The sequence below is a fragment of the Aphidius gifuensis genome, linkage group LG4 (genome assembly GCF_014905175.1).
Source record: "Aphidius gifuensis isolate YNYX2018 linkage group LG4, ASM1490517v1, whole genome shotgun sequence".
Lineage (NCBI taxonomy): Eukaryota > Metazoa > Arthropoda > Insecta > Hymenoptera > Braconidae > Aphidius > Aphidius gifuensis.
This window is the reverse complement of record NC_057791.1, coordinates 6,407,757-6,433,595: the sequence shown is the minus strand read 5'-3', so window position 1 is coordinate 6,433,595 and position 25,839 is coordinate 6,407,757. Positions and strand designations below refer to the sequence as shown.

The window sequence follows — 25,839 nt, the reverse complement described above, 5'->3', positions numbered from 1 at the left end:
CTAATTTTGCCAATAATATTCGATTGCATGCTGCACCAAGGCTTAGGAAATTTATATTGAAAAAATTAAACAAAAAAATTGAAAATGAAAATGATGAAAAAAACAAAAAAATAATATTGTATAAGACCAATAGAATGTCTTCAATTTAATGGTTAAATTAATGAAAAGTTGTCAACCCATGAATTATTTATTAAACATAAAAATCTAAAATATCAAACATTTTATGATGAATGGTGGCAGTTTTTGGAGTTCTTCATGGATCTACAAAAATATATTAAATTTAAATTAGTACCAATACAATCACCAGGACTTAAATCTCAAACAATTATTACTACTGGTGCTTTTACTTTATTACGTAAATTGTTTAAAGATGGTGGTTCACAATCAAGTCGTGATGGAGCACTCGACGATGATAAACCAAATGAAATGTGGGATAGTTTTTTTATTGACTAGATTGTCCCTAGAATAATAAATAATAAATAATAAATTTTCAACTATAGATGGGCTCGCTTCTAACCAGCCATTGTTTTTATATCTGCATTTGACTATCATATTTTGTTATATTTTTTTTTTTAAATTGTATTTCAAACTCTAAACCAACTGCTTCTTTGACTCGATGATCGTCTGCAGCATTATTCGTAGATTAAAAATGTCATGTCTCTTATTTTTTTGACATAGTCGATATAGGTGCATGTCGATAATATTATCGGAAAAAATAAGTATGCTTAGTCACTAAAGTTGGATATGTTCAGTGATATATAAATAAAAAAAAAGAATGCATGATGATGGTAATGCATTTTCAGACATGGTGATGTGAAAAGCATATGTAAAAAGGTGCAAGAAAGGTAGGAAGATGAATGATGACAAATACAAATGACAAAAGGGGTGAATGTCTGGCTGGACGTTGGCCAAAAATGCCTGGTGATACATGTGGAGAAATATTTCGTGTGAGACAACAATATATACATACAGAAAAAAAAAAAAAAAGTAAATATTCAGAATATGAAAGAGGAAGTTAAGAATTCAGGAGGGATACAATAAAGGTGGACTTTTATTTTTTATTTTTTTTACAATGTCTCATAACTTTTCCTATTCTCGCAACTACATTATTATTTAACAAAAAAAAACCTTTTTTTCTATTTTTCATCTCAAAATGTGTAAGTAAATTTTGCCTTCTTTAATTCACTTTTCTCATTTTAGACATTCAATGAAGTCATGCTTTTGAAAACTGAATTTTTATTTGATAAAGTTTTTTTGCAAATTTTCAAAAATATGAAGTTCAACTTTCGCCACTTTTATTTTTTATCATCATATTTTTTACTATTGTTGGATTTTTTTTTTTTTTTTATCATTTCATAATTTACCTGATAGTAATAAGCTCGATTTGATAGATTGCAAATATCTGGGGGGTTTTATGTGATTTAAAAAAATTATAAAACCACAATATTTTAATGTAAATTGACATTGATAAATTTACATTGGAATATTGACAATACTGGCTAACAGCTATTATATATTTATTCACAATTATTATTTGTATTTTCCTGTATGATCATCAAACAAGTTTGAAATAAAAAAAAAAAAAGAGTTTAAATTTAAATTAATATACAGCACATATTATTATTTTCATAAACTCAATAAAATATAATTATTAACTTTTAAAAACTAATTTTAATAATTTTTTTTATCATCTACAAATCAATCTAAAAGTTTATCTATTTGTAAAACAAATGTTAAAACTACATACATAAGAAGGGATGTAAAAAAAAAATGTTTAAATAAACAGAAAGTAAATTTATATATGTTTGAATAGCTATATGAGCCTTTGTATCGGTTGAAAAAGAACCGCAACAATATATAGAAACAGTTTTATGAGTAAAGTAAATTTCGTCTTCATCGTAGCATGTTATGATCATTGGTGCAAATTACAACAACCACAAAATACAGCTATAGCCTAGTGTAGTATACCTTGAACCGGAAAAATTCTAACGAAAGCTTTTCCTGCTTTTCTCTTCGTTGAAAATAAATAAAAATAAAAATAGTAAAAATATATTAAAGTATATAGCTATATATAAAAGAAACATTGAATGAGCAGAGCCATCAGCTCGGGTGGTTGGTTTTCTCACGGAAAACTTGTACGTATATACACACACACACACACACATTTTGTCGGAAAAATATATACCATTATTTCTTTACTTTCATACTTAACTTCCATCTCGCCTTGCTCTGTACCATTCCAACAAAACGTTCCTTTTTTTTTTTTCATTGTTTCTTTTCAAAGCACTCGATTATACACTCGTCTCATTAAAAAAAATTCAAACCATCCTATCACTTTGTTTACTCTACATCTCTTCTATTCATTTCATTTTGTATATGCATTTTCTTATCTCAACCTTTTCACTCAATATGATTCATGTTTTTCCTTTTTTTTCGTTATTACCATTTTTTTGTAGATGTTTACTTGGTTGGTGCATGTTGCTTGAAATATATAATCAAAAGATGTAAGAGAATATTTACAAATCCATCAGATTTTATCTTAAATCCAATAGAAAGTTATTTTGTTTTTTTTCAAGATTACGAGAAAATGTTTTATTTTTTTATCACTAAATTATTCATTGTTTTGTTGTGCTCAGTAAATTGATTATTTTTTTGATATCTGTGATATTTTTTCATGTGTAATGAACCCTATTTTTGAACAAAAAAAAAAAACATAATAAAATGTAGTTTATTGTGTTTGAGTAATAATAATAAAAAAGTTTTATTCACTTGTAATAAAATTGTATATAGAGATAATTATAATGAATGTTTTAACATAATTGACTTACCACTTGATAACAAAAAATTTATAAAAGATTCGAATATTTAATTACTCTTAATTGAGATTGATGATTATTAATTATATTTTTATAATATACATATATTATTTATGTTTTAAATTAATAAACTTCAAAATACTGAATACATATTTTCAGCCAATATTTAAACAATTTCGAATACTATTCAAACAATGCACTACGTAATTCACTTGCAATTACCAAAACAATTTAATAGTCATTTTCAATTTATATGATAATTATTTATCCAGCTGTTTTATTTTGTTTTACTTGATGTTTAAATTGTAATTGAAAAAAATTAATTTCATCTCTCAATTGGTTAATTTCAGATCGTTTTTTTTTCTCTTCTTCTCTGAAGTATTTTCACAAATCAGACAACATTTAAAGACAAAAAGCTCTTACAAAAAAACTACTCTTAAAAACAAAAAAAAAAAGATTATCAGGTAATAACCAATAGCTGGCTCTTTTGGACAAAATCTAAAAAAAAGTTTGCAATAAGTACATGAAAAACACATTAAAACATATGATATATAAAAATTTCGATAAAATAACAAGGGATATTTTCAAGTATAAAGTTTTTATGTTTATTGATTTTTTATTTATTTATTTTTTCGTATTTTTAGATACAAAAATCTACAATTGAAATTGAATAGAAAAAAAATTCGATAACATTCGAAATAGTAGATGTTAAAAAAAAAAAAAAAAAAAGTATCAAACATTTGCAGACCATTCTTTTTGCTTTCGATATTCGTTCTAACCCCGAAAATCCTTTACTAATCCACCCTTCTTTTTCGTCTGTTTTACCTTTATCTCGTAATACTTTTTGCCACAAAAATATATATATATTTTTTTTTTCACCATTATTGCTTTTTATTTTTTCTTCACTCTGACTTTATTTTTTCATCTTGGTTACTTTTTTTCTGTGTTGTATTTTTTTTTTTTTTTCACAAATCATTATACTGTTTTTTTTTTTTTGTCTGCTTACTGGGAGTCAGGTGGATATACATTTCCCCAGTGACTCGCGAAACTCCTGTTTTCAACATTCATCAGTACATAACAATGTTCTTATGAATTCATTATCCTTTTCTTTCATAATTTTATTCATTTTTTCATTCAGTAATCAATATTCTCTTACAAAAAATATACAAGGTTTTACTTGGATATTACAATTTTAAATATATATAAAAGAAAATATTTATAAAAACATTTTTTTCAAAAAAGCTTTTGATGCGAAAACAAACACACATCACTACAATTGTCATCAAGAAGATTTTTGTTATACTTATTCAAGCATTATATATGAAATGTTGTTGCAGATGAAAAGCAAAAATATATTTCTTTTCGCTCTATGGTTCTATTTTATTTTTTTTTAAATTTTCTTTTATACAATTGTATAAGTACTGAGTTTTTTTTTAAATTATTTACTGTAAAAAATAAAATTTTTTCCTTAAAATTTGTTCAGTGATCTTAATTTCTATAAAAAAAAAAAAGTTGAAACATTAAGAAATTAAAAACTTCATAATTGGAGCACGTCTGTATTGTGTGTTACAAAGCAACGAAATAAATAACAAATTCAAAATAACAATAGTGTTTGAAGAATATTTATGCAAACAAATTGAGTTATGTTTGCAAATATTATTTTACATAAATAAGTTAGAAATTTTAATTTACAAGTTTGTAAAATAATATTAGTAAACATAAGAATCATGGCTTTAGAGGTTTCATAATATTTGCCTTCTGTTCATGAAATATATATCGTCGGTTTCATAAAGTGAAACTCCCTCTTCTTTTATTTGATTGTGTTTTTTTTAATTTTTTTTTTTTATAATATTAAGGGGGGTTTTTTATACTGTTCGTGACTTTTAATGTTATATGTACTTATGAAACAAAATATTTTTAAAACATTTTTCTTTCAAATTTTGAACTCTTTATATTTAACTCAAATTAATATATACTTCTATGAAATTATTTTAAAAATATAAATCAATAATGTTGAAAAATAATTGACCAGTAAATAAGCAGGGTGCTTTACCATAATGCCATTTTGCTGGTTCATAATACACTAGGGAGATACCCAGCATTGCAATGACTATTACAGCAAAAAAAAAGATAGTTTCCTATGAAGATGGCAAATTAAGCAATCCGAGTATCGTTCACTGATTAATTCATTAATGTCTATTTAGATCATTTAAATCAACAAGTCACTGTGGCATTTGAATTTGAGAAATTAATATCCTTCACGACTACAACTAGAATTATCAGCAATATAGCTACTGTAGTCTTTATTTCATCTTGCTGAAGAAAAAATAGATTGTAGTAATGATCGAATTATTGATACCTACTAATGGTTTAGAATCTGATAAATGAAGCCATTGTAATACAGATTAACACAAGTAGATTATAGCAATATTTATAGATGATGTACGAAAAACGTATATTTAGTTCTATCCTTCTATGCAATTAAGTAGAAACAAAAATGCTCAAAGACAAAAAATATATAGTAGAAATAAAATAATAGAAAATTCAAGAACAAATCAAAATAAATACTGCAGCTGTACTGGGTTGTACAGTGCACAAAATAAAAGAAACGAAGATAAAATAAAAGAGACAAAGAGGGAGAATCGCATTTGTATTTCCTCTTCTCTAACCATGTTCCATATCGGAAGCAGTTACGAGCGCAATTTCGGTCAAACGAAAACACCGTGAAATTACTGTCACACACGAATCACACTCATAGTGGTATAGGATTCACCATTATTCGAACACGATTCACTTATATATACGCTTCAGTATATTCATGTTTTCCACTATACAGAACTTAGCACTCAAATTGTGATGAAATTTGTTCATTCAAAATATCTAAATTCTGTTACAAAGCTTCGATCAAATAAAATATATATTTAGTTTTTTTTTCTTTACAAAATTCAAATCTTTCTTTTAGAAAAAAAAAAAAAATGTTATTAATGAATTTCATTTACGTTAATTGACCTACACAAAAAATAAAAACCTGGTGTTAATAAAAATTGAGACTTTTTTTTTGCTTCTACAAAACTTAATTCAAAATAATAAAGGCCAATTGAATAAATTGCCATAAGCTCCCGAGAAAAAATGTCGGCTATGTTGGAATTTTTGTGGATAGTTAAAAAGGTCAAATGGTGCTAGATACTTCAACTTCTCATGCCAACAATTTCACCCTTTCTTAACTCTTCCCTACTATCTTACAAGACATTGCTTTTCAAGAGTTTTCTGAGCTGTTTCGAAAATGAAAAAAAATAAAAAAAGTAGAGGTGAAGTTAAAGTTGTTCGGAAATATATATGATAATAAAATAAAGAAACGATTCCAACAGTATGTTGAATTTTTAAATACAATGACTTTTTTAATAATTCAAATTAAACTTTATAATGGCATGTTCCGATTCCATTCCTAAAATAGAAAACACTTGTGTATATATATAACAGCGTATGCAATATATTGATTCTTCAAATAATGAAAAGGGAGACCAGCGCCATGATATTGCTTTATTCTGGATGTCAGACAATATATAAAGACCCTTTGTCGATTGGCTTTATATACACCTGAACGTGTCTACTATTTTTACATCATTGATTTAGGTAGGTGACGTCATCACTTTTGTAAAAGACAAAAAAAAAGTTTTTGAACTTGAAGTTTAAACAGTATAGAGATTAATAGTTGACATATAGTTATAGTCAACTTAGTTAAATTGCAAATTAACCCTGAAGTTTGATCTCTTTATTGTCGCTCAATGAAATTAGTTCATTCAGTTAAATTGAATAAACAGAAGCAGTATATATGAGTGACGAAATAATAATATCAAATCGACTAACTGGAATTACCATTTTATTATTATCAATAATTTTCTTGTGTATTATTTTCAATAGCTAAATAACGATCATGACTGGTGTTAATAAGTTGGCTTTGTTCTTTTCATTGTCGTTTATTGATCTCAAGTATTGATCTCAATAAATTTATGACTAGATCATGAACAATAATATATTGTTTTGGAACAAGAGACTCATTGCTTTAATTATTATGATGATTAAACTTCAATTTACAATATTTAAGAATCTTCATTCTTCAGGTACATTATCTTCAATTTATATATAAATAATAGAAAATGACATGCAATGAGCAATCAATAACATAAATCTAAAAATACAAAATTCACTCAAATTATTTATTATACTAATCGATAGCAACATCTATAGTAACATGCAATATTTTACATTTCAATCGTGATAAAAATGCAGTAAACAAGTCTTTGTTCATTTGTAAAAACGATATACAATAGTAATAAATAACAACAATAATTATAAAGCAATTTATTTTTCTTCTACATTTTGATGAATATTTTTTAATGATGTTTAACATAATGTTTAATAGATTCGACATATACTGTAATATTATATACAGAAAATTGGTACAGAGGGTAAACATATATAATAGTAGTTTCCTGTGTGACTATGATTAATAGTTAATGTTACTATGGCAATCAGGATACTTGCTTTGTCACGAAAAGAATTATTTTTTTTGAAAATCTTTTGAGAAACGAGAGCAAACCGGGCGAATTTGTAAGTGGAAGGAAATTAAATATTCTCAAAATCATCTGTCTCTCTTTTTCATCGCTATATTCGGAAATAATTCAAGCAGCTGCTGTCAATATAATATTAAATTGACATTTTCCAAAGTTCAAATATACCATCATACAAAGTTCATGACCCTATTAACCTACATTTGTGTATAGTGACAATATAAATGTTTCAGAAAATTTATAATAAATTGATGAGTTTTCATATATTGAAAATAAAATTTTCACTATGTCAATTTATCTTTATAAAATATATAATTGTAATTGACAGTTTTTTTTTTATAAATAAACTGTATTTACTGATGTTTTTAAAATGATATATATAAAAAATTGCTTACAAATGTATGTAACATTTAGAGAAAACAATGTTAACAAGGGCCATCAATATTGTTTTAAATAAAGACATTATAAAATAAATAAAAAAAAAATAATTTAAATAGTATTTGTATATAGTTAGATTAAGGTGTAAGCCAACTAGAATATGTAGTCTAAAAGTAAACCCGTGAATAATGCATATGGCTTTAGTTAATGTGAACGTTATTATTAGGTACATGCAAAACGCATTCGGTGGGAAGAGTACAGATGGTTTGTTAGTGTGAAAATCCGTATTCTTATATAGATATATACATGTATGTAAAGGTTGGTTGTATAATAATGCGCAAACCCGACATATCCAAAATATGTTCATGTGCTTTTTGCATGAAATTGTCGTAACGTTGAAAATATGTGTACATTCACCGGAATTGCTACGATACGAAGTGATAACAAACTCAGCATCTGAAAATTTTGTATTCGAATCAGCAATTTGTTACGATTTATCATTTGCTGGGTTTGACTTTTCGACAGACTTATTGCCAACGTCGTTTCATCGGTTTTTCTCTCGGCTGACCGAAACAACGTACTATACAACTATATTTATTACAGTTCAAACAATTTGTTTGCTTGAAAAAAATACCCTCTCAATTCATGCCTCACAAATAATATATATGTATTTGATTTACAGTGTGACGTGTTGAATTTTTTTCTTTTTGTATTATTTGAAGTGTAAAAATTGAATAATTGAATTAATGTCACTCAAATCCTGATGAGAGAGAAATTACTTTTACGAACTTTATTGGCATTATCATAATCTTAATTTAATCCTCTTTTTTGAGATAAAAATGAAACTAGATATATATATAATATAAGATTTTTCATGAATTACTTGAGTATTATTATTTTTTTTTTTTTACAGAAATGAAATATCCATTATTCTGATGAGTTTTTCAAAGTGATGGAAATAATAAAGTTAATATATATATATATTTTTTTTTTCAATTTAATGAATAAAATTTATTCTCAGGAGGGGGTTAATGAAGAATATGATCTAAAATTCATGTCACAAAATGACGATAAAATACCAATTGCAATGATGACTGACGTTGATTGATTGTTGAAATCGACAGTTTTTTTTTTATCTGCTACGAATCTTGGGAGTGGAAATGAGAGGCATGGAAAATAATAAAAAATAAAATAGGTAAAATAGTGATAAATGGAAAATCGAATCACGTCTAGATGGTCTTTCGTCCATCTCGTCGCAAACTAACCCACATTTTTTTTTCTTTCTTATTTATTTCATTTTTTTTGTTTGTCTATTTTCTACCTTTTTTTTTTGTGCTTTTTGTAGTTCCCCTTCGATGTTATATGTGAGAAAAGTACTTTAATTTAACTGCTCTATTTTTGTCATACATCGACCCCATTTAAATCAGATTGTAAAAATCAATTTGCCATTTTTTTTCGTTCATATAAAAAAGTGATGCTTTTATTTGAATTCTAGTTTTTATATCAAACTTTAAGTAGTATGTTTATAAACTTTACAACAATATTTTTAATTTTTGTGTATAGTTGAGTCAAAATATTTGAAATTCAAGTAGAACAAAAGTTTTATTTTATTGATATAAACTGCTCAAACATTCTACGAAGTGCCAGGTCCTGGTCAATTTATAAAATTTTAAAAATCCATGATCATTTTTAGGCTTATAATATTATTACCAGCTCAAAAAAAATTGTAATAAATCAAAAAAAAAACCCTTGAAGATGACCCAAGAATTACTTAGTAACCCCTGGTGATCCAGGATGACATCGTACATGATTTTTTTTACGAATATAAAGTTGTCTGACACCAAACTGAATAACTATGTTAAATTTTAAGACAATCGTACGAGTGGTTTTCAGTTTACACTCATTTTTATTATATATAAATGATAAATATATTATCATTGGACCTAGGATGTGTTAATTTAAAATGAATAAATGAAAAATAATCATAACTAGTATTTATGAATATATGAAACAATAAACTCAATAAAAAAAAAAAAAATGCTGTTCCAAGGAATGGCATTTTAAAAATGTTGCACACTCAAAAAGTGTCACTTATCTCTGGTCTCTTGAGGTCTCACCACCCGACACTCGGAAACCAACATCTCACACACCAAGTCATTCACTGCCATGTACTTGAGACTGTCAGGAATAGATGTGTTTCGTAATAAGGTTAACAAATAATATAATTTGTCTCTGTGAACTCAAGTATGACTATTACTTTATTTTGTAAAATTTATTCTTTATTTTATAAATATTGTGAATTATTTTTTAACAGTATTTTACACCTCAAAAATCTCATCAGTTGATGCGGATTTTTTTTCATCAAAAATATTTATTTTATTTTAATTTATAATAATAATATTTACATTTTAAATTGCACAAGTTCATATACATATAAATCTACTTGAATCATGAGTTTCCAAGTTTAACATATAGTAGTGACATAATTATAATGTTGAATTTGATGGAATGATCTTTTGTGAATCAGTGATGAAGAAATTCACACAGACACGTAATCGAATGATGACTTGAATATATATTGAAGATGCGGTTTGTCAACGTTCTTACTATCTTGATTACAATAGATAGTTAGACTTAAAACTCTTGAAAGTCTCAATTAAATTAGTGATGATTAGCGGATTTATCTATTCCTTTCAAGCCTCATGTTTTCACATATTTTTTTTTATCAAAATTGATATTTGCATACAGTGACATGACCTATATATTCAAATACTCGGGGTGATAGTGACAATTGTTTTTTATTTGCTCACTCAAAAGCATTGTTCTCCTCTCTGAATAACATATGATAGAAAAATATATGAATAGATCATTGAAGTGCATTCGATTTTGAAAATAAAAAATAAAAAAAAAAAGACGTAAAAATTCACGGTCTATGTCTATAGATTTAAAATTATAAAACCCATTGATTTTAGTAAAATTATTTATTTATATTATATTTAATAAAAGCATTATTTATTTATTTTACTATAAAACATGAGTTTTATAATTTAAATCTGCACTGTGAATTTTTTATGATTACCAATGTAAAGAAAAAAAAAATAAAAAAAAATGGATTTATGATGAATTCATGTTAAAGCTCATAATGATTATTAATCTGAATAAATAATTATAAATTTATTATGATACTGTCGAAAAAGTCTGGCTGTCTGGCTTTTGAATTACAAATTTATTAAAACTAATTTTGATTTAGTGTCAGACCGTAAAAGAACTACATTTTTTTATTTTAAAAAAAAATTCAGGTAAAATGTACTAATACGATAAAAATATATCAACTATCATTACATTGGAAAAAAAAACATTTATTCCAATTGTTTTTTCATTTCAATTTTAAATAATGTCTGATCGTAAAATACTATTTTTAGTGTTGAAATATATAAATTTCAACAGTATACTAGTATGATAAAAATATTCAAATATAATATTTAAAATAGAGAAGTAATAATTAAATAATAAAATGATGAATTCATTATGAGTCTCTTTTCAATTCATGGTAATTTTATCGTGTTAAAATACATATGTATTAGAATTCTTTTATTATATTCATTTTTATATCATTTATTATAAATTTTGAAAAACTTTATAATCAATTCATCATGAATTAATTTTTTTTTCATACAAGAAAAACTAGACACAGTATTTTGATTTTCAAAGGTCAATATTTTGAAGTGATCTCAAGAGTCAATTACTTTTGTTATCACTATTTTTTACATTAAAAAAAATTGCTGGATGACTTTTTTTATTATTTTTTTTCAACTACTTTTGACTAGTTCCATTGGGACAGTTGTGGAATTTCATCAAGAGCATTTTGTTCGCGTACCAATGAAAATGGCCGAACTCAATTTACATCGATAAATTTTATGGAAATCCCTTTTTGTGGTATAAATGGTAGGTGGATTGTCATGAGGACAGGATGCGAGAAATAACGACTCAAATATAGAAAATCCAAGCTTCGATTGACCGAATATATATTACTACTTCGTGCCATTCACTGTCCTATTTTATGGACAATATTTTTACTATTCATATATAAATTTAATCGTTCAATTTTTTTTTTTTTTTTTTTTTTAATATCGTTTAGTTTTTTATTTTAGAATACTACTTATTCAAATTATTTAAATGTAATATTATTAATTTATTGTTGAATAATAAAATAAAAAATTGTATTGATATTGGAGCAGCTTTGTAAAAGCAAGCAAATGGTACATCAGTGGATTTATTCTAAAAATATAGTTGATTAAAGTTATTATAAATCAATAGTTGCCTAAAGTTTAACTGTAGGTTTATATTCTCTAATATTTGACAGAATTATTGGTTATTACTTTTTATTTATTATTAACTTGTCATAGTTTTATTAGTTTGTTGAATTAAACCATGAAAGAGAATATTTATTATAATTTTAATTCCGTAGTTATGAATAGTGAAAACTGTGGTATTGAACTAGAGCTTTATTTGTAGCTTTATTATGGATCATTGAATTATATATTTGCATAGAGCTATTGAAAAGTATAAAGCTCTCATCAACTAACACCTTCTTTCTCTTCATAAAACTATGAATAACATTATTTTTGTATAAAAAAATAAACCATTGTAAAATGCTATCAATTTTGTGTGAGCATCAATCGTCACGTTCATTTCAACGATTTTCTCTAATGACATCTCTCATTTGATTCCCATTAGACACGTATTCAACATATATATCTTAACTGTTTTCTAACTTGAATTACCACGACGTTATCTGTTTTAAAACAGAATAATGAGGTAAAAGTTTGATATATATAAAAGTTATATAACTGATAATAAAATTCATTCGTATTTCAAATTTCATAGTTTAAAAGTGTATTTTTATTCATTACAAAAACTGCAAATTGATGATAATTAAATAATAAATTATTATAATATATATCATATAAATAAATCAACAAAAATTGGTCATTTTTTTTAAGCTTGCTTTAAATTGAAATATCATTGAAGTCGAAAAGACTGAAAGAAAAAAATTGTGAAAATTATTCGTGATGAATTCAAAATGGTGACTGTTCATGACAAGAATTTTTGAAAAATCCAGAGATGATGTAGTCGACTTGCTGAATAACCCCACGTTCATTCTCAGCAACTACTATATTCTTTATGTATATCTATATCTCGTCATAGTAGTTTTGTTATTTCAACACATTTACTCAAAAATGTTGAGGTTGAATAGGAGCTTATATAACAATATAGAGGTCGAATAAAATTTATCCAGATTTATATAGGGGAAAGCGGGGCAAAATGGAACACCCAAAAAAATATTTTGACTCACATTTTTTTTCTTTTTTTTTCGTCACTGTTTGATTAAAAAAGCCGGAAGAAAATAGATGCAATAAAAAAAAAAATTTTTAGAAAATTTTTTGAGCATTTTTTTTAAGAACAAAGAAAATTATTTTTTATATGTTTTTTTTTGTTCGTCGAGAAAAATGGTGATAAATTAATTTAAAAGCAATTGTTCGTAATTATAAATGAAAAGAAATAAAAAAAAATTAATTTTTGTGATTAATATCACATTTTATTTAATAACGATAAATAAATTTATAATAATAATTTTTTTTTTTAATTTTTAAAAATTATTTATGTTTTTTTTATTAATAAGTGAGAAAAACTAATCGGAAAATACTATTGTCACACATCGATTTATATTTTTTCTTTAAGTGTTCCATTTTGCCCCGCTTTCCCCTATATATATTTTTTTTCCAAATTCTTTGAAAACCATTAACAACCAAAGTGTTGGATAAAATATATAGTGCCATGCCATGCAGAACTAGAAATAAAAAAAGAAAAATAGAAAAATTTTAGTTGCATAGATAGCAATTTTTTATTTTAAATTATTTATTGTGAATAAATAATTTATTGAGTATATTTCATAGAAAACTCTTAGTTTAGAATAATATTTTTATTATATAGAGACGTATACTATCAACTGACCTCGGTGATTTCTGTTTTTGTTGTGTCTCTGTATAATAGTAGCCAGCAAAAAAATAATAAAAATAATAAAATATTTTTCCATCAACACTCTCCATCATTTGTCTCGGCTAGTTGGTAGTTAGTATCACTCACAATGAGCCTTTATTATTTATTGATAATAACGACTCATAATATTTTTATATAAATGTGGTTATAAAATTGCTACTAAGAACTGAAAAATAAATCTTATATAGTAGTTTTAAATGTGTAGTATAAAAAAAAAATGTTACAAATTGAAATTATAATAGTTGTATAGTTTAAATAACAAATTTCTTTTTTTTTCTTTTTTTTTATTAACATAAATTTGGCGGTACAAAATTGCAAAAACACTTGACAAGTGAACAATTATCATTAGAATTATTATTATTAGAATAAATGTTACAGCAATATGTAGGACATGGTTGTATTGACTTAAAAATATTACCAGATGATTTTTGCTTCTTTTCTGGCAACCCAACAGTCACATTACCAGTTGGAACTCTTTTAATGGATTTAGAAAAATTTCTCTCTGCACTACTACTTGATTTTTTTGTAACTTTGCCAACAATATTAAAATCGATAGTTTCTTTTTTCAATTTTTTATCATTTTTTGTTATATTTGATTTTTCAGGTGCACTTATTGATCGTCCATGTTCTTTTTTAGTTGTTTTTTTATTGATAATATTATTTGTTGATGATGAACGTTTGTTTGTTGATGATGAATGTTTATTTGTTGATGATGAATGTTTATTTGTTGATGATAAATTTTTTTTTGTTGTCCTTGATTCATGTAATGTTTTTTTCTCTCGTTCATTCTGATTATTCTCGTAATTTTCTATTACTTTAGTTTTTTTTTTACCAATATAATTGATTTTATCATTTTTAATCTTACCTTCATTCAATTTTTCTTGTAGTTTTTTATGATTTTTTTGTCTTCCTTCTTTGTCGTTATCAGCATCATTTTTTAATTTCCTATTTTTATCATTATTTTTATTTGTTACATCAATTTTCGTCAAATCATTTATATTATTTAGTTTTTTTTTTTTACCAACATTATTTTTTTCATTCTCTCCAAATTTATCCACATCATTTTTTTCAGCATTGATACTTTTTATTGTTATCCCATTATTAATTTTATTAAATAAAGCTCTATCATCTTTTTGATTTTCACCATCAATGTCCATTTCAATTCTACCATTATTATATTTTTTTATTGTATCCTTATCACAAATACAGTTTAAATTTGACTGGTTTATTTCATGTTTAATAACACGATCGCCCCAGCAACCACCCTCTAGTTCATCTCGTTTTAACTCAAGGAACTGATAAGGTGTGCTACATGTTTCCTCACGAATGTTAAATAAACTATTTGGAAATCTTTCAATCTCCGTTATAATCGATTTACCAAAATAGCTCAATCTTACGTACACTGTTACGTATGGAATTTTAGATGATTCATCGATGCTATCAGTGGTGGTAAATAAATATGTGCTTTTCATCGATCTTAAATAAAAAAAATATATATATTTATTTTATAAAAAAAAACCTTTTTTTTAATTATAAAAATCAATAGTTACTTTGATAGTGGCTCTCTTTCATGATAATAATCAAAATAACCTATCATATTTTTACGTTTTTTCATTTCAATAATTATACCATTAAATAGTTGATTAATATTTATTGAGGCTGTGCCAATATTATAAAATGGTTCAACCTCAAAATATTTTGACATTTCCTTGTGAGCAATTACTGTTATATTAACGTTAATATTTTCATCATCAAACATTGATTCTGATACTGAAAAAACTATGGATTTACCACCGTTAAATAATTCTTCTTCAGTGTTTGAGCCATTGTAAATCATGTAGTTATTTCTTTGGGGTCGCAATTCAATCCAATCAGTGTCAAGCAGTTGAAACTTAACGCATGTTTTTTTTAAAACTGCTTTATCAAATACTGATGTATGTGGTACAAAAATCTAAATTATTTTTATATCGTTTTGTTATTTTTAATTAACATATTTTGTAGATTTTGTTTTTTTTTTATTTTTTATTTCTTTCAACTCACCTTTTCAACGACAAAATCAAGCATCATTATGTGCAAATCATGGCAAACAATTAATGATGACATTCTGATATTTTTTTATTTAATTTTTTCTATAATATATTTAATTATATGTTATCACATTTATTTTCCAATATTTATAATTTTTTATTAATTTTGAATTTTAGGTTATTTGTTTTGACGTTTTAAGTTAAGTATATTTTTTTTTCTCGCAGCTGGTCATTTTTTTTTTTTTTTTTAATTTATTTTGTTATTTACCAATACATACTGGATGTCAGTCGAGACCATCATTATATTCCCATTAGTTAACGTCAATAATTTTTTTTTTTTTTTTTACAAACGTCTGTTACCACACTATTTATTTTACTTCTTTAAAAAGTTTTCTTGTTATTTATTTTACCATAATTTTTTCCGTCATTGAGTTACTTGTTCGTAGATTTGACTGATATATATATTTTTTTTTCCATCATTTTAATTATTTTTGTTTTGCATTTATCAAATCGATAAGGAATGATAATATAGAAAAACTTTCTCAATACCATATTTTTTATCATTACACTTTGGTAATTTTTACCTAAAATATTTCTCCATGTACGTAGTTATGTACTTAAAAAAGCACAAAGCACTAAGTACATTTTTTTTTGCTATATTAATTGACAAAAACAAAGAATGACCGTCATTTACATCACAAGTACATATATAAAATTAGTTATTTCAATTGAATTTTCTTAAAAAAAAATGTTGTACATCTTTAGACAATAGTGTCACGCTTTTCGCGTCGAGGACGATAAACAATTAAATATTATTAAACTCATATTATAAAATCATAATAATAATAGGAAATATAAAATAATATAGTTGATGAGTAAACTCAAAAACAACAACAGAATGATTGGATGATAACGAGGACAGAATAATAATAAAACAGTTTTTTTTTTTAGATAAATAATATAAAATTTACGTATGAATTGTTTTTTTTTTTTTTTTATTTTATTTTAATTGTTTTTTTTTTTTGAAATATTACAATGTGGAAATGGTTTTTTTTTTTTCTTTATTGCATTGTATTTTTACCTTAGAAAAATTAAAAAATAATAAAAATTTTTTATGTATGATCACAGAAGCCTTGAAGAAAAAAAATGTATGAATATCAGCAAAAAAATAGTAAATAAAAATGCAACAATTATTTTCACAATAAAAAAATTATATTTTAATTTTTAAAAAAGGAAATAATTTACTGAGTTTAAATTTTCTTTATCTTTTTTTTATACGGAGTAATAATTTATGATAAAATCACAATTTTTTTAAACTTATTTTTGTATGATATTACATAAAATTTTTCTTAGTATCCAACTATCCAATTAATTACAAAGAAAGAAAAAAAAATGAATATGTTTTTGAAATATAGTTTATTTTTAAATATTTTTTTAATCTTTTTTTTATTACTTTTTGATAACATCCTCAATCTATCGACGTCTTCAGGTGACCTAGTCTTAAACTATATCGCAAAAAAAATTTATATATTCAAGTATTATTTTTATATCAGTTTTTAAAGATACCCCAGTATCCAAGTGGAAGCATTCGGACCATTTAATAAACAAGTTTTATAAATCGTCATTAAAGACTGATTTTTATTTTAATCTCGATTTATCAGTTTGACGTTCTTAACATAGTTATAAGGTGACTCGGTTTTCTAATATAAATTAAAACTAGAAATAGACGTAAATATTAAATACATAATATTTGGTATTTTAAAAATATTTTGTACTTTGGATAAAATGAATCTATCTCTTGGCGTGGGATACTTACTTCTAATAACTCAAGTTAATTGCATTTCATCGAGTAAGTTAATTTGTTGTTTAAAAATTGATATTAATATTAATTGATATGTCTAATGAATAACATTTATTTCCATGTTAATTACCAATAGGCCAAAAAGAATCGCGATCCAGCAGATTTGATGACCCGGAAATAATAACCGTTCTGCCTCAGGCAAACAATCAAGAAATACTTTTATGTAGACTTGATGTAAAATTCAGAAATGGTGATACCTATCATTTTAAATTGTATGATAAAAAACAATCATTTTATCAAAATGGAGTACTTAGATTTATTGGAGGTGACAATAACACCTGCTCATTTGAAATAATAATAAGTCGTTCTCCAGAATTATTTATGCATGATGGAGGTAGTTTTTTTACAAAAGAATTCACAATGCATGAAGAACATGAATGTACACCTTGGTGGAAAAGTAAATTTTTTATAAGCAAGTGTGAAAGAAGCTATCCAATTAATTTAATTCCTCAAACATGGTGGGAAAATTTTAGAGCAAAGTACATCAGCACTACAAAAATCATAAGAAGAGCTAATTACAATAATAAAACAATAACAATACTTACTCCACCATTCGAATATAAGTTAAACTCATGTTACTTATTGATATTCAAACAATCAAATGACATTATTGTGCATGATTATAGATTTACAGTTTTTTCATCAACATCAGTGCCTCCAGTAGAATATATTGGACTTGATGATAATAGTTGCTCACTGAGATTATCTACTGAAATAGTTAAAAAAGAAATATACAGTCAAGATTGCAAAATTGTAGCAAATTATTATGACAGTGATTCTGAAATATCGACAATTTACTATGACATTACTATTCAACCATTTTCTTGGTGGCAAAAAAACAAATTCTCCCGAGTTTTATTACCAGATGAACAATATTTTTAAAGTACTTTTTTATCTTTGACAATCAAAAAAAAAATAAAAGTATGATACATTAGTAATATTTTTATGGATAAAAAGACAAGAGTATATCGACCATTGTTTGTCTTTAAAAAAAAAAACTTTTTAATTTGGCAACAGTATCTATTTTTAAAAATCATAAAAATTGATATTTCCTGTCATGTTAAGTTCATTTTACCAAGGTCATTCGGTTTCCAAGTTGTCTATTAATATATCTTTGATAATATATTTTTTTAAGTCGTCATTTATGATTACATATCCTAATGATCGCAAAAATAACGAGTGGACTTTGAAATCGAACACTAATTAGTTTTATTTTTAATTAAAAATTTATTGGGGTTCTGGATAGTGTGAGAATGGAAAAATAAAACATCCGATCGATTCGAAATATAGTCAGTGATAAGGTGACAGATTATTTAATACATTAAAACTAAAAATACAAATCTTAAAGAGAATTTGATCTTCAAAATCCAAAGTCATTTGAAACGTCGTTGAGTGAGCATATAATGGATTTGCTTATTCTTTTGAGATTTTTTTTTCTGCTAATCCAATTTAATTATATACTATGTAGTAAGTTTCTAAATATACCTAAATTTATACACTCTAATTATTCAATATATACGTTTTATTGTTTATTGTTTAATTTTTCTTAATTAATATATAATTTTAATTTATTCTTCAATAACTGATATAGACAACAAAGAGATTCGATCCAGCAGATTTGACGATCCGGAAATAATAACCGTTTTACCAGAGCCAAACTGGCACAAAATACTTTCATGCAGATTAGAAGTAAAATCTCCCAAGGAAAGTTATTCTATCCAACTTTATGATAAAGAAAAATCAGTTAATCAAGATGGAGTATTTAGATTTATTGGAGGTGATAATAACACCTGTTCATTTGAAATACTAATCAGTCGTTCTCCGGAAAAGTTTATGTATGATGGAGGTAGTTTTTTTACAAAAGAATTGACCATGTATGAAGAACACGAGTGTCCGTTGTTGAAACGTATATTATTCAATTGCAAGTGTGAAAGAAGCTATCCAATTAGTTTGACTCCTGAAGAATGGTCTGATACATTTTGGGCAAAACACATCAGCACTTTAAAAATCATGAGAAGAGCTAATTACAATAATAAAACAATTACGATACTCACTCCATCTTTGAAAAATAAATTAAAAACTTGTTACTTTTTATATAATAGAAATAAATTCCTTATTCTATATAGTTTTGATAAAAAAATTAAAACGTATGACAATATATCAACTTCATTAGCAACTCCCGGAATAGAACATATTGGACATGATGATAATAGCTGCTCACTCAAATTATCTATTGAGTTTTTAGAAAAAAATTTCAAGCAAATATATAGTGAAAATTGCAGAATTTCAGCAGAGTACTATCGTAGTAATTCTAAGTCTTCAGTAATGGATTACGACTTTTCAATGGAGCCAATTACTTGGTGGAAAAAAAATAATTATTCAAGAGTTCAATTACCAAATAAGCAATATTTTTAAAATATTCTTTGCTCTTTTCTTACGATTTAAAAATAATATTTTTTGATGAATAAAAAAAAAAAAATGATAATATAATTATAAAACCAAAAGGTCATCTGCTAAAATTAAAAATTTTTATGTTTATTTTTATTCGTATTTTGGTTAACAAAATCAATTAACCACAGTCTTACTTTTTCTCAATAAAAAATATTTTTAAGAATTTCATGTATGGTAATGTAATTCATACTTTATGTTTCACAAGAAGATTTTTTTTTTTTCATGAATGTAAATTTAAATAAAAAAAATTATAAAGCAAAGTTGTAATTCAAGATTGAGATTAATAATAAAGATCAATTGTGAGCACTTGAAAAAAATATTGACGTGTTTTTATTGTTGATAAATTGAAATGAATAAATGCAAATAGAACTAGTGATGACGGTCATCATCCGGTGAAGTGACATGTAATACCCCATATAATATTGTTATATGCACTTATGCTTGCTAAGTCATCAGGCAGTTGAAATATAACAAACAAATAACATTAAAATTTGGCAACAGTACTCAGTTTTAATAACGATAAAAAATGTTGAGATATTTTCTGCCATGTTGAGTTCAATTTACCAAGGTCATTCGGTTTTTCTATTAATGTCTTTGATAATATAATATACTTTTTTAAATCGTCATTTATAATTATACCGTAAGAATATCAAATAGACTTTGGACTAAAACGCTAATTAGTTTTTTTTTTATTATAAAATTTATTGTGGTTCTTAATAAAGTGAGAATTAAATAATAAAACATCAGATCAATTCGATGTTACAAAAAAGTACTATATATTTTTAGTTTCGATGTATTTGATAACCGTGTCACCTTATCACTAATACATTAAAACTAAAAATACATCTCAAAGAGAATTTGATCTATAAAATATATCCAAAGTCATTTAGAACGTCGTTGAGTGAACATACAATGGATCTATCTATTTTTCTGAGATGTTTTTTTTTGCTAATTCAATTCAATTATATTCTATGTAGTAAGTTTTTGAATACACTAAAATTTATATAATTATTCAAAATTCTTTCAATCGTTCAATTTTTTATAATTAATATTGATCAGTGTTTATTACAAGATAATTTTTTTTTTATTAATTGATAGACAACAAAGACTTGAGATCCAGCAGATTTGATAATCCAGAATTAATAACAGTTTTACCTCAGCCAAACATTCAAGAAATACTTTTATGTAGGCTAGATGTAAAATTCATGAATGGTGACACCTACCATTTTAAATTGTATGACAAAAAACAATTATTTTTTGAAGATAGAGTATTTAGATTTATTGGAGGTGACAATAACACCTGCTCATTTGAAATACTGATAAGTCGTTCTCCAGAACTATTCATGCATGATGGAGGTAAATTTTTCATTGGTGAATTGATAATGCATGAGGAACACGTATGTACTCCATGGTGGAAAAGTAAATTTTTCATAAGCAAGTGTGAAAGCAACTATCCAATTAATTTGACTCCTCAAACATGGTGGGAAAATTTTAGAGCAAAGTATATTAGCACTACAAAAATCACAAGAAAAGCTAATTACAATAATAAAACAATAACAATACTCACTCCTGCTTTAAAATATAAATTGAAAGCTTGTTATTTTTTATATAGTAAAATAAAATCTCTTTCTCCTTCTACTTTCGATAAAAAAATTAAAACGTATGACACTACGTCAACATCATTAGCAGCACCTGGAATAGAATATATTGGACATGATGATAATAGCTGTTCGCTCAAGTTATCTATTGAATTTTTAGAAATAAATTCTAAGCATATATATAGTAAAAATTGCAGAATTTCAGCACAGTACTATCGTAGTAATTCCAAGTCTTCAGTAATTAATTACGACTTTTTAATGAAGCCAATTACCTGGTGGAAAAAAAATAATTATTCTAGAGTTCAATTACCGTATGAAAAATATTTCTAAAACATTCTTTGTCTTTTTTCTCTATTTATAAATGATATTGTTCAATAAATAAAACAAAAAATGATAATATATTAATAAAACAAAAAGTTTATCTGTTAAAACTATGAAATTTTGATATTTATTTTCAGTTGTTATCTCATTTACAAAATTAATGAATCACATGGTCACTTTTTCTAATTGGAAATTATTTATAAGAATTTTATATAAGTGAATATAAATTTAAATGAAAAAAATCACAAAGAAAAATTGTAATCCAAGAATAAAATTAATAATACAGTTCAATTGTGAGTACTTGTGAGTTGAGTTATTTCATGCCATGTTGAGTTTAATTTACCAAGGTCATTCGATTTTTCTATTAATATCTTTGATAATATATTTTTTAAAACGTCATTTATGATTAAATCCTAATAATGATCATAAAAATATCATGTGGACTTTGGACTCTAACACTAATTGGTTTTTTTTATCAAAAATTTATTGTAGTTTTTGATTGTGTGAGAATTATAAAATAAAACATCTGATCATTTCGATGTTTAAAATATATACTATCCATTTTTACTTTCATTGTATTAGAGAACCGTGTCACCTTATCACTAATACATTAGAATTAAAAATACATGTGAAAGATAATTTAATATTTAAAATATATCCAAAGTCATTCGATACGTCGTTGAATGAACATATAATGGATCTATCTATTCTTCTGGGATATTTTTTTCTGCTGATTCAATCGAAAAATATTCTATGTAGTAAGTTTTTTAATATACTTAAATTTATACCCTTAAATTATCCAATATTAGTTTGATTGTTGAATCTTTCATAATTAATATTCATCAGTGTTTATTTCAAGATAATAATTTTTTTTTGTTTATTGATAGACAACAAAGAATTTCGATCCAGCAGATTTGACGATCCAGAAATAATAACTGTTCTGCCTCAGGCAAACAGTGAAGATATACTTTCATGTATATTAGAAGTAAAATCGACCAAGAAAAGTTATTATATCCAACTTTATGATAAAAAAAAATCATTTTATGAAAATGGAGTATTCACATTTATTCGAGGTAACAATAACACCTGCTCATTTGAAATAATAATAAGTCGTTCTCCAGAACTATTTATGCATGATGGAGGTAGTTTTTTTACAAAAGAATTGACAATGCATGAAGAACATGAACATACACCTTGGTGGAAAAGTAAATTTTTTATAAGCAAGTCTGAAAGAAGCTATCCAATTAATTTAATTCCTCAAACATGGTGGGAAAATTTTAGGGCAAAGTACATCAGTGCTACTAATATCATGAGAAGAGCTAATTACAATAGTAAGACAATAACAATACTCACTCCATCTTTGAAATATCAATTGAAAACTTGTTACTTTTTATATAATAAAGTGACATTGTTTCATCCATCTTATTTTCATGACGAAGTTAAAACGTATGACAATACATCAACATCAGTGGCAATGCCGGAAATTGAACATATTGGACATGATGATAATAGCTGTTCACTTAAATTATCTATTGAGTTTTTAGAAAAAAATTTTAAGCATCTCTATACTAAAGATTGTCTCATTTCTGCCACGTACTATGATAGCAATTCGAAATCTTCAGTAATTGACTATGCGTTTTTAATGGAGCCAATTTCTTGGTGGCAAGAAAATAATTATTCTAGAGTTCAATTGCCATATCCCGAATATTTTTAAAATATTCTTTGTATTTACTTCCTAAAATAAACAAAAAATGATAATATATTTGTAAAACGGAAAGCTTATCTTTTAAAATTATGAAATTTTTATGTTTATTTTTATCTGTTATCTCATTTAGAAAATTAATAAATCACAGTGTCACTTTTTAAATAAAATATAATTCTAAGAATTTTATATATGTTAATGTAATTATGTTTAAAAATAAATTTTTTTTCTTTGTGAATAGAAATTTAAATGAAAAAAAAATTATAAAGCAAAATTGTAATTTAAGATTAAGATCAATAATAAAGTTCGATTGTAAGTACTTGAAAATATATATTTACGTGTTTTTCTTGTTGATAAATTAAGATGAATCAGTGGTAATGGAGGTAGTGATGTCAGAGTTCGAAAGCACTTTCTTACAGCATGGATTCCCGGAACACGGTAGCGCTAATACCTAGATAATCATCAGTGTCAAGATGATCTTGAAGTCTATTTGTTTATTCAAGCAACGATAATTTTCAGGTCAAAAAATAATGCTTTTTACTATCGCCTCAATGACCCTCTATAAATAATAAAAATTAACACTACAATATTTTTTTAATAAAAAAAAAAAAAATTAATAATATTCACAATGAAAATTTATAATGACAAAATCATAAAAATATACTCAAGGAGAAAAAAATGTTTTATAATAATAAAATATTGACATAGAATTTTATTACAAGTTTTTAAAGAATTTTTTTTTATTTTCCGAAGATTAAGGATACGAAGTTATGTGTCTTTTTTTATTCTATTTTCTAAAGTTTTTTAATAATACAAAATTCACGTAGATAAATGAGAAACTTTAAAAGAGATTAAATAAGATGTCTTGAGTTTTCGTGTTGTTTGTATATGCCTTGGTATTGAATTAGGACAAGCATTGTGTATTATACTTATTGAAGTAAAGTTTAGTTTATTACACATTTTGCTTGTAATGTTTTTCTATCCATATATGTATGAAGTACATTATTGGATATTTTCAAAAATGACTTATTCACATTTTTAGCAAAAAAGTTTTTTCTTTTTCTCAGTGATTCATTAAATCATCCAAGAATGACAATGAAAATACTACTTTTTTGTTGAAACTTTTTTGATATACATTCACTTTTATTTATTCTCTTCTTTATTATTATCATTATTATTATTAGCAAAAGAAACATTAAATAAAAACATGACTAAACAAAAAAATAACACAAAATTATGCAATGTGTTTTTAATTGAATAGCAAAAAATAAAATGAATAAATATATATGGATATTGAAGATGATTAATAAGAACCTTGGCATTTTTATAGACATATATAATTATTGTTTAAGCAAGGACAACTGATTTTTTTATTTTATAGGTGACTGTACTATTATAATTACATGAGAAAGTTTAAATTCGGAACCACTATTCAATTTAAAGTTTTATTTAAGCAATTTAAAGTTAAACAAAATTATTTTTAACTTAATTTTAAATAACACATTGAACTTTTAATAAAAATCCTTTGAGCATAAATGAAGAACTTTATTATTTTTTAAATATATATTTTTATAATTTTATTATTATTATTTTATTTTGTTTAATTTTGTTTTAGGTGAGTTTTGTCAAAATTACTAAGCTGCATATGAAATTCAAAGATGATATAAACTAATATTTCATCAAAGTCGTACATGTGTCTACATTTGCATGTAATCAATGCCCAATCCTTTGATCAATTATCTACATTGACTATGCACGAAAAAAAAATTTATTCATGATGAATCAATGATAAACTCCATGTTCAAGTTCTAATGATTATTCAACTAAGTAAATAATGATAAATTTCACAAAATTATTGATAGAGACAATCGGTAGAAATATTTTGAGAAATATTTAATTTTTTTTTCTAGTCAAAATCAGTCATTAGTTGTCACGACCTTCCAATATACATGTATTAAAACTTATTTATAAAAGTCGAAGCTTCTTAAAATATGAATTGTCAATTGAACCAGTTTTTTACAAGTGTTGTATTTAAATTGATATAATATATTGCT

At 24.9% G+C, this 25,839-nt stretch overlaps 2 protein-coding genes across 2 annotated transcripts in view; one reads left to right on the top strand and one right to left on the bottom strand.

The window, feature by feature from the left end:
• LOC122854923 (follistatin-related protein 5-like) overlaps nucleotides 1-25,839 on the top strand; it is a 154,937-nt gene that overhangs the window by 44,727 nt on the left and 84,371 nt on the right. The gene's annotated exons all lie outside the window — the stretch shown is intronic.
• On the bottom strand, nucleotides 14,113-16,213 carry LOC122853797 (putative uncharacterized protein DDB_G0274405). The gene is made up of 3 exons (XM_044154218.1): nucleotides 15,866-16,213; nucleotides 15,376-15,776; nucleotides 14,113-15,301 (listed from the first exon to the last, which is right to left on the bottom strand). The coding sequence occupies exons 1-3, from the start codon at nucleotides 15,926-15,928 to the stop codon at nucleotides 14,113-14,115; spliced, it is 1,653 nt and encodes a 550-aa protein (XP_044010153.1). The 5' UTR covers nucleotides 15,929-16,213.